General features: G+C 40.3%; 1 protein-coding gene across 1 annotated transcript; it reads right to left on the reverse strand.

Moving 5' to 3' along the window:
* Positions 1 to 3,759: 3,759 nt before the first annotated feature.
* Positions 3,760 to 8,401, reverse strand: LOC141646146 (uncharacterized). Its single transcript, XM_074454170.1, has 5 exons — positions 8,150 to 8,401; positions 6,736 to 7,032; positions 6,344 to 6,421; positions 6,167 to 6,238; positions 3,760 to 4,127 (listed from the first exon to the last, which is right to left on the reverse strand). Exons 1-5 carry the CDS (start codon positions 8,174 to 8,176, stop codon positions 3,966 to 3,968), a joined length of 636 nt encoding a protein of 211 aa, XP_074310271.1. The 5' UTR covers positions 8,177 to 8,401; the 3' UTR covers positions 3,760 to 3,965.
* Positions 8,402 to 10,727: the final 2,326 nt, after the last annotated feature.

The following is a 10,727-nucleotide window of genomic DNA, read 5'->3' on the forward strand; positions in this document are numbered from 1 at the left end:
CTTTAATTATGGCAGCAACGTGTGCATTCAGAGGAAACCGGAGCCCATACTCCAGGTGTCTGATGTACACGCCGATACAGCCCTTGGGAGGGCAACAGACCGCCTGACCATCCTCAGGGATAACAATTTTATACCCCCTGCCGAAGGAGTAATGGTCTTCAAAAAGATCAGGACCGGAACAACTAGCGAACTTATTCGTCCAGGCACGATCAGGACTGATCGAACAGGCGTCGCCGTGATCCAAGAGATGCGGCCTCTCCGAATCAGAATGAGTCCTTTCCTCATCATCATCATCAATACCCTCCAAAAATTGCTCATCAATTTCAGGAGAAGGCGACTTGGGACCCCCAAACCCTATCGGGGTGACAACCAGTGGCTCCTCTTCATCAGGACGCGACGGTTCGCCCCCCGGCGCAAAGGTACTGGGTCCAGCATCAGCAGAAGACATGGTGACAACAAATAATTAACAAGAAAAAAGTTGGAAAAAATTTGTTTGTTTACCTTGGAAATAAGTGTTACGCCGAGTAACGCTTTGAAGACTAGAGAGAAATTTCTTCGAAAAAACTAAGAGAGAGGAATTTTTTTTTTTGAGAAAATGAAGTTTGATGGCCAAAAAATGGGGCACACTGCTCTATTTATAGAGCAAAGCCCATGAGGCGGATCAATCAGGGCAAAGCCCATGAAATGTCCACCAATCAATGCCGAGCCACGTGTCAAGCATGCAGCCACGGAATGTCAATCGACATACAGTTACCAATCTTCTTCGACACGCTCCTTGGTATCTACTCACCACCGGCCAGCTGATCAGCCAAGCTTGGCAGCACCGACCGGGGGCAATCAAAAGCACACGGCACCCTCAACCTTGGTCTCGGCCAGCGCCATTTTCTTTTCCACATTTGATGTCCGTTACACATCCATGTGAAGGGGGGATACGGTACGGCCTGAACAGAACCAAGCCGAGGAAGAAGAAGCCGGAGAAGAAGTTCAACTTGCGCAGAATACGCTCAACACTCATCGAAGGTCCATACCACGGCATAGACTACGCTGGGGGCAAATTGATGGGGCATATTCTGCACCCGCTGACCGAGTCAAACATATTGAGCAAGGTCAAAGCCAAAAGACAGCAAGCCAACGTATTAGACAGCCTAACCGACGCAGCATGTCGGCCTGTCACTTGGGTCTCGGCTAGGCAACTAGCCGGGGAGGCATATCCGCGTACTCACATCCAGTCCCCTCGGCATGGAGTCAACCAGGCCAGCCGGCCTGCCATGGGTCCCTCGGCCGAGGGTAGAACAGTCTTTCCACCTGCTCTGCCACTTGGCCACTACGTGACAAAAGGTGAAAGTCTATAAATACTCCTCAATCCTCATTGAGAAAACGATCCAAAATATCATCCAGAAAACTATCTCACAAATTGGTATAAACTCCCTTATCTCTCTACAATATACTTTGCCAAGTAACATACAGCTTATCTCTTTTAAGTTTACTGACTTGAGCGTCGGAGTGAGTACGCTCGGTACCAAGCCGAGCCATCAGTTTGTTCATCTTTACAAGAGAGAGCGAAAGGAAGAGTCAAGCAACGATATCACTCAACAAGCTTACGTGGTCACAAAACAATCCTAATATTGCAAATTCTTTCCTGCTCAAACGGAAGGAAAAATTTACGCACCTTATTCATGTCCCACGAGCTGCCATCTACAATCCACAAGTCCGCGACTACCATCTCCAAACTCGCATCATTCCTAGAAGAAAGAACCATCCTTGTTTGGGTATTTGGTATCCACGGGTCTGTCCATATACGTGTGCTCAGCCCGTTTCCAACCCGACGACGTGCCCCCAATTTCATTACTTCCCTAGCCTCCAAAATTCCACGCCAAGTATAGCTCGGGTTCAGTCCCAATCCAGCCGTCATAAAAGACCCATTCCCACAATATTTTCCACCAAGCACACGTACCATTAAGCTCGAACGGTCAGTAAGGAAGCGCCATGCTTGTTTCCCCAAGAGAGCCATATTAAATTTATGAAAGTCACGAAATCCCAACCCACCTAAACATTTCGGTTTACACAATTTTGACCAAGCAATCCAAGGAATCTTACCTCTCCCATTGGCCGAGCCCCACCAGAAACGAGACACCAGCGAGCGTAATTCTTCACAAAAGTTGTCCGGGAGCTTGAAGACACTCATCGCATAAGTCGGGATTGATTGGGCTACCGCCTTTATCAAGACTTCCCGACTGGCCTTCGAAAATAGCTGCCCCTTCCACCCTTGTAATTTTTTGCTCAATTTGTCTCTCACAACATCAGCAATTACCCTCTTCGAATGCCCCACCACCGTGGGTAAACCGGGGTAACGTTCTTGCACTTCCACCGCTCGGACACCCAAACAGCTCACCACCTGCTCCCTGTCCACCCCCCTCGTCCCTCGGCTAAAGGAGAGAGTGGTCTTCTCGAAATTAATTACCTGCCCCAACGCATTAGCATAGTCGTGTAGTATTCTTTTAATACAGTTAGCTTCTCCCAACTTCGCTTTGACAAAAAATATACTATCATCCGCAAAGAGTAAATGCGTAACAGTAGGGGAGTTCGGTGCAATGCGAATACCGTTAATAGCTCCAACTTCCGCTGCTCGTCGCATCAAACTAGAAAGCACTTCAGCACATATGATAAAAAGATACGGCGATAGCGGGTCTCCTTGCCGTAAGCCTCGTCCGGGTTTAAACTCCTCCGTGGGTCGCCCATTTATCAGCACCGAGAACGTAACCGACGACACACACATCATAACCCTATCCACCCACCGCGGCTCGAACCCCATCCTCAACAAAACCCGCTCCAAAAAGGACCACTCCACTCTATCGTATGCCTTCGACATATCAAGCTTCAACGCCATGTATCCATTTTTGTTCTTCGAATTTTTCATAAAATGAAACATTTCGAAAGCAACTAAAATATTGTCCGTTATTACTCCCCGGCGTGAATGCACTTTGGTTCTCAGACACGATATCTCCCAGAAAAGCCTTTAAACGATTAGCCAGGACCTTCGATACTAATTTATATATGACATTGCACAAACTAATCGGGCGAAAATCACTCATTTTATCCGGCTCCTTTTTTTTCGGAATCAAAACAATATGGGTTTTATTAATTCCTTCCGGAAATGCCGCACCCCGAAGAATAGAAAGGACCGTATGAACTACAGCCTTACCCACTATATGCCAATAAGTCTGGTAAAATAATCCATTCATCCCATCCGGTCCCGGGGCCTTGAGCGGGTGCATTTGATTTAACGCAAACACCACTTCCTCCTCCGTATACTCACACCGCAGCGAAGTGTTCATAGCCTCCGTCACCCTACCCTCCATCCCATCCAACAAGTGCTCGAAATTAGTGGGTTGGCCCGAAGTGAACAAATCTTCGAAGTAGTCCTTAGCCACTGCTGACACATTATCACGCCCCTCTTGAATTCGCCCATCATTGTCAATCAGCCTTGAGATATGGTTTCGTTGTTTCCTTTGCCCTGCTTTTCGATGAAAAAATTTCGTATTTCTATCCCCCTCTTTCAACCAAATAGCTCTTGATCGTTGTCGCCAAAAAATCTCTTCTTGCTTCTGTAACTTCGCTATCTCTTTTACAATCATTCTCCTCTCCTTCACCTCCCTTTTACTCCGTCCACCCTCATTCAACTTATTTGCTCGTCAAAAAAAGACTAGGTATGACTAGTTGACTGACACTCCGTATTTGGTGTTTTAGAAAAAGAAAGAAAAGAAAACATTACACCCAACGAAAATAGTCCGATAAAAGGGAAATCAAGAGCAACAGAGTGACATGCAAGTCTAAACATCTGCGGTTACGCCAAATGTGAAAACACATAGCCGAATAAGTTGATTTCTAGAGCTGCACCAAAAAATTTCCCTACGAAGCCTAAGCTTCAAGTGACAATTAGAACCATTGATCACTGCCTTACAGTTCTAAATGTGTTCATTCGTCTTCTTTTTGCGATATCTTACTCCATCTGCACTGTTATAATGAAAAGGCCCACGCTTCACATGAGTCGAGAGGTTTTCATTCACCTTCGACAGACTTGCAATAACATTCATAACTTCACCGTACAAGCTGCTCTGCTTCTCATACTGAAATAAGTACGAAAATTGCATGTTATTAAACCAATAAATAAGAAAAAAGTTGCAATAGAAAATTTGAAGATTGAGGCATGGGTGTGTGTGTGTGTGTGTGTGTGTGTGTGTGTGTGAGAGAGAGAGAGAACCAATATTAAGGAAAAATTTAAGTCCATCCAACAGTTCTTTCAGTTTACAATTTACTTGAGATTGGTTCATCGAGACAAACATGTAAGCTTAACATGAGTAAGAGATTATGCGTAGTCAAAGACTCCAGGCAGCAAGACGAAGTCACAGCTTAGTGTTCTCTGATTATATTACCTGCAAGTGTCCATTCCAATTGTGACTCGAAATTGGACTTTGGACTTTGGAGCCTCAGAGCCTGATATCAGTGGCTAATCCATAAAAGAGGATAATAGAATTTTAAACCATGGTTGCGTTAATCTTTTAAACTTGAATGGTCACGATGTAGTGTCGTGGTCTAATTTTACTATCCTGGACACACTCCAATTTATAAGTTTAATTACATGTTATTTACTAAATTGACAAAAAGCAAATAAACCTTAGCGATCTTGCCACATTGAAAATAGAATCTCACTAATCTTTACTGTTGTGAAATTAACTCCAACCCCTCAAACTACGAAACACCGATCGATAAATAATGTAAAAGTAGAATAAACTGCAAGCTAATAATATGTTGACAGGATTTAGGGTCAAAAATCAAAATCCATAGCAAAACCCTTCAAAACGGACGTAAACCCCATCAGCCGAAATGACCGAACTCGACTATGATAATACTGCAACTAGAAAGATAGTATGGGCACAAAGTAACTAGCCCAAATTACAACACTAACTTCGAACTAGACCTGTCAAATTCTGACCTAACCCGACCCGTTTTTAGGGCCAAGATCCAGAAATTTCGACCCGGCGAACCGTTTTCCTCGAACCCGAAATGACCCGTTTAGGGTCGAGACCCAACCTGAACGGAACAAGGGTAAATCAAGAATTTTATTAAAATATTATTATTTATATATTATATTTGAAAAGATAATTAAAAAAAATAATTTTTTTATTACTTAAAATTACAAACACGATTAAAAAGTTGATTTTTTTTAACTTTTATAATATTTAATAATAAAATAATTATTAAAAATACTTTATTTTAATAAGTGTGTCAATATAATTAATGTAAACATTAAATATGATTAAAATATTAATTTTAAATATGTTGTACGTTTTTAAAAAAAGCGTTAAAAATTATTTCTTGACCCGTATTCTGACCCTAACCCGACCCGTATTCCCTGCCGAGCCCGACCCGACCCATTTGACAGGTCTACTTCGAACCTAACAATAATTTTGGAATACAGAAAAAATATCATCTAAACCTCCAGTATAATTAGTACGGAGTAACTTTTACCGATGAGACCTCTAGATTAACCCTCAAAATTAATGTATAAGATTCGTTATACTGCCTCACACACTCAAACTTGGTTAAAACGTTACCAATATCCCAACCCCTAGTTTGATTTATGTGAGCATCTTACGGTTGCAGGAAATCTGAATTGATTCTTTTCTTCGCGTTTGTATCAAAAACCAAGGACAAAATGACTACTTTATACAAGCCACAAAATTCATATTATTTGTTATCTTAGTCAACGAGAGGCCATTAAAACAATTAACCTAGCATCACCATTCAAGAGCATGTGTGAACTATTCAATCCTTGTAGCATCACTATCTAATTTATGGCCATAAGTCTCCAAAAGCGTGTGATTTCTTACATCCTACGTTTGAATGGGATCGAACATTTACTGTGGCAAAAATGAAGGAGATCTTCATTCCAGTCAGTCCGAAAAAGAAAGTAGCCAGAAATCAGAATAAGGAAGGAAAGTTGCTAGGGAAGTAGGCTTAGGATATGGTACTTACTAACAAAATCTTTTGCTAAAATTTAAGCATACTTATACTTGAATAGCACTGCAGCAGTCATGCTGTAGAAGTAAACATAACACACCTGCTATGTTGAAAAAATAAAAAGCCAGTGTTCTGTGGCACATACCACATCAATTTTTCCAACAGCATGTTCCAGAGCTTTGTTCAATTCCTTATTCTCCTCCATCAAAGCCTCGATCTGAAAATGTGGAAAACTCAATTTACTTGAGAAAAAAACTAGTCACATGACTTAAATCACATTAATGATAACAGGATATCATCTCGGAATACTGTCGTCCTCTACCTTCTTTTGGGAGTTGATGTACATTGTTTTGTACTTAATATCCGCTACACCAGGATTTTCCTTCTCGAAATTCATCTCCTGTCAAGAAACGGGGAAAAAAAAACACTCGGTAAAAACATAACACAAGAAGTTGCTCTGTCCATCCCAAATTTATCATCCTTATGTGACTATGGTCAACTAAAGTCACTTTTAACCATTAGTTTATCCTAACATATGCAGAGATACGAGCAGAATTTATCTATGTTTGATTTGTCGAAACCGACTATTTTTACATTATTATTTTCTAAAGCGGTAATTATTGAATACAGTAAGAAAAAGTAGGTCCAAGTTAAAATGGGCACAATAAAGAGGATCTTAGCTCCTAGACAATGAGAAGAAGATACGGCCAATACATCAGATGTCTGCTCGGAAGATATTTTCAAGTCAAGCGCGTGCATCTCCTGCTGTTTCTTATTTGCGGTTTCTTCTTTATCGTTCTCACTGTCACTGATGGGTAACTCGTAAACAACAGGCTCTATATCTTGATTTCCGGCACTATGATGAAGCCTTTGAGATCTTCTAATAACTGCATTAGAAGCTTTTGATTTCCTTTTGCCAGTATGGGAAGTATCGGAGTTTAGAGGACCGGGCTCTAAGTTACTAGGATTCCCAGCAGTTGCACTTGGTTGCTCTCCCGTTGCCAATGGTTGCTTAATGAGTTGAGTACGTCATCAATTGTAAGAAGTCAATAAGAGTAAAAAAAAAATAGTATGAATTAACAAAAGTTAGAGGGCAATGTAAAGCTAACATGATCGATCTTGTTCGACTTGTTGAAGTTAAAAAGAAAGGATATCAAATCCAAATTTTACAACAAAAAATAGAGCACATAAATGCGTATAACTGATTGCGAGAACTGTTGACATTATTTAAGACACTCTCGTATCTACTTGTTTAAAGTTTTCTTCAAATTCTTCCTTGAGGCGGATTTCAAAGAGCTTTCCATAGAATTCAAGCTTTAGAAAATGAGTAGCTACATTTTCCGGTATAATATGGAGTAGAAAATGAGTAGCCATATTATGTGTGCTTCTCTTTGGCGGATATATGTCATGGGATCCGAGGTATCGGGACACAGGATACTAAGAAAGTAAAATATCAATGTGCATTCTCAGACTGTAATAAAATTTTATTCTCTACATTTCAAAACATAAATTATTCCACATTTTGAGAAACTCACTTCTCTCGCGAAAGTTCTCAATCTATAGAAGTTATACTCCAAAGAAATTTGTGAAAGCAGCATATTCAGGCACTGTTGAGTGTTGAGTGCATTTATACCGCGATGACCGAGAAAATGCGACAAGAATCGATTCTGTGATTAAGTCTTAAACCGAATTATAATACTATAAGTGGGAGCCTTGGGGTAAGATTGTTGTGATAAAAACGATTAAACAAGATGGAACAGTAGTTGAGCATAAAGAGCATGCATTTTTTGTTTCTTTTGGATGACGAGGGAACCGCAGCCCCTACTTTCGGTGCGCACTAGGTAAACCCGAATATAAGTGATAGCATGCAAATCACGTACAGTCGTACACCAGGGTTAACCACCCTTAGGTGACAGGCTCGAAGTCTATAAAGCATAGCCCAAGCCATTATACTCGACAAGATTGGTCATTGTTACAATCAAACAACTACCGTAAAACTTAGCAAAACAATACTAACATTTTTTATTGACATGCACATATAAATGTAAATAACTGAAAACAGAGGATGTATACAACATGTAAAGCAAAAGAATGGAGAGTTTGGGAGGAAAAAGGAGTAGGAAGAGACCTTGCATGCTTTGGGTTTCCTGCCCATGTTGATGTTGATGTTGGTATTGCTTTGATGAGCAAAGAAGTGGAAACGGCAGAAGAAGAAGAAGGAAGAGGAGGCTTCGGTAAATAAATGAAAAAAAAAAAAAGATGAGGCTCTAATCAATCAATCAATTTACTGTCTATGGAGGTGTAGTCGTTGATACACGTTGCAGGATTTTAAAGCCTCGGACAAAGGGCTTTCATATTCCAGCCTCTTTCTACTATTTCTCGAACTACGCTTCACACCATCACCAACCAACTCCTTTCACACTTTTCGGTACCAAGACTTAAGACTAGGTCCAATCAAAAGGTCAAACTAACTAAATCACCAACATTTTAGCCCTTAATCCCGTTTTAATTATCTCGACTCATTTGCACATCTCCAGCAGAGGGTTACCATCTAGGTCATCAAACCATCATTTCTCACTTTCCAGTCATTTCGCACATTCTGTATCCGATTTGTAAGGCGGCGACACTTCTCCCACGGAACTCCGGCGTGAGCCAAAGCATGTCATGGGGCCGTTATCGATTTGTAAGGCATTGAAACCCGTGAAAGGTTTGACAAGCCTGCATTTGTGGAGTCGCCGCCAGTTTTTATGGAAAATTGGAACCATTCAAATACTTCGCCTCATGTCAACACACAAAGTAGTGACATGAACATTTAGAAATTAGTTACCCTTAGCATTCTATGTCTAGAATGACTCTCGTGATGCCAATGAACAAGGATGTTCACAGAGATTCTGAGTAAGGGGTGAGGGTACGTATTAGGAAGCTCGTTTATTTGAACACCTAATCCTGCCAGCCTCGATATCGGCCTCTACTAATGATCAGGGAAGTTATTTATACTCAATATGTCATCAGTTGTATGCATGCAATGCAACATCCACGTTTTAATCCTAGCATGTGAGAGAATTTAGACTATGTCGGTGGGTAAGCAATTTAGCACTTAATTGGATCGAAGTTGGAATTTAGGTTAATTACATGTGAATAAGCATACAAAAGATTAAAATATAATTTACAACTGAATGTCCATCATATAAATGCCAAAGACGGGATTTATGAAAGAAATAAAAGAAAAGGAAACAAATAGAAAAAAGTAAATAAATTAGAAAAAGTAAATAAATAAGAAAAGAAAATTTGAAGAAATAAGAAAAGGAAATAAAAGAAAAGGAAAATTGGAAAATAAGGGAATAAATTAAAACTGACAAAAATAAATTAAATGACTAGAAATATGGCTGAATAGGTGATAATAACAATTAATAGTCGATTAAAGGCCTAATTAGAAACCCTACATCAAGACGAGAAGAGTTCAGAGGCAGAAGACATCTCAGAACAGGCGCAGTATTTGGTGCGTCCTCTGGAAGAGGCGCATCAGTTTATGCAACTGTTCTCGAGTTGGATTCTGACTGTGAAAGTCAGACTCGCTGGTTAGTTATTGTTCGTTGGTTAATTTACATTGATTATTGATGTATGACTCGAGTAGAAGTGCTTTAGCATGTTTGTATAAAAGACGAATTCTAAAGACTCGATATGGAAGAATCAAACCTTTAAAATCCGGATTTGATTTAAGTGACGAAAGCCCGCAACTATTGATTATAAGGGAGTTAAGTCGCAGGTTATTAAAAAAAAGATTTTATAAAATAAATAGAAATAGAAACTTGAAAAGGTTTGGAGAAATAAAGAAGAAAAAACGAAAAAAGACGAAACAACAGAAACCCGAGGAAGGAGAAGAAGAGCACTGACTGAAGGCAGCCTCTGGAAGAGGTGCAGCAGATGCTGCGACCTTTCCAGAAGGCGCATCAGTCAGTGCGATTCTTCCCCACGTCGTTTCTCTGCTGTTTTGTTAAATAGGTTTGAAAAGATGATTTTAAAGATGGTTTTAAGCATTTTTATAACATAAATTCTTACAAAAAATTATGATACAGAAATAAAACAAGATTAAAGTTGGATTTTACACCCTCAGACTTACATGTTAGCGTCGCGAGATTTAACTAAATCGACATGTTAGCGTCGCGAGATTTAACTAAATCGACTTTTAGTGGTAACTTGACTCGATCTATGCAAATATGAAAGTGCCTTTGAAAAAGGAATTTAAAAGATTGATTAATTTATTGTGTAGTGGTTGATAAGTCCATTTTATATACATTTTAATCCCCTATTTTAGCTCTATTTTACATCTCATTTGCACTATATTAGTGATTTAATGAGCTAATTTCGTGTTCTAGGTGTTTTTGCTCGTATTCATTGTATTTTGTAGGAAATGAAGTCGTTGATAGCTTTTCCCGTCAAATTAGCGATTACCCAAGTTCACGAGGCTAATGAGAGCAAGTCTTGACCATGCAAAGGTGTTTCGGGAAGCATATGGGCATTTTGGTCTTTAATTGGAAACCTGAGCATGAAGATATTGTGGACATGGGCCACCCGCGACGCCTGTATGGTCTGTGGACGTGCGACGGTCGGAAAGCCACGCTCGGCGGCGTATTAAATGCTTTCGACCAGATCGTTTTAGATCGGTCGGTTTCGTCTCGGCATGGGTCTCGAAACGATGTTGGAGA

Source organism: Silene latifolia, chromosome 3, assembly GCF_048544455.1.
Source record: "Silene latifolia isolate original U9 population chromosome 3, ASM4854445v1, whole genome shotgun sequence".
Lineage (NCBI taxonomy): Eukaryota > Viridiplantae > Streptophyta > Magnoliopsida > Caryophyllales > Caryophyllaceae > Silene > Silene latifolia.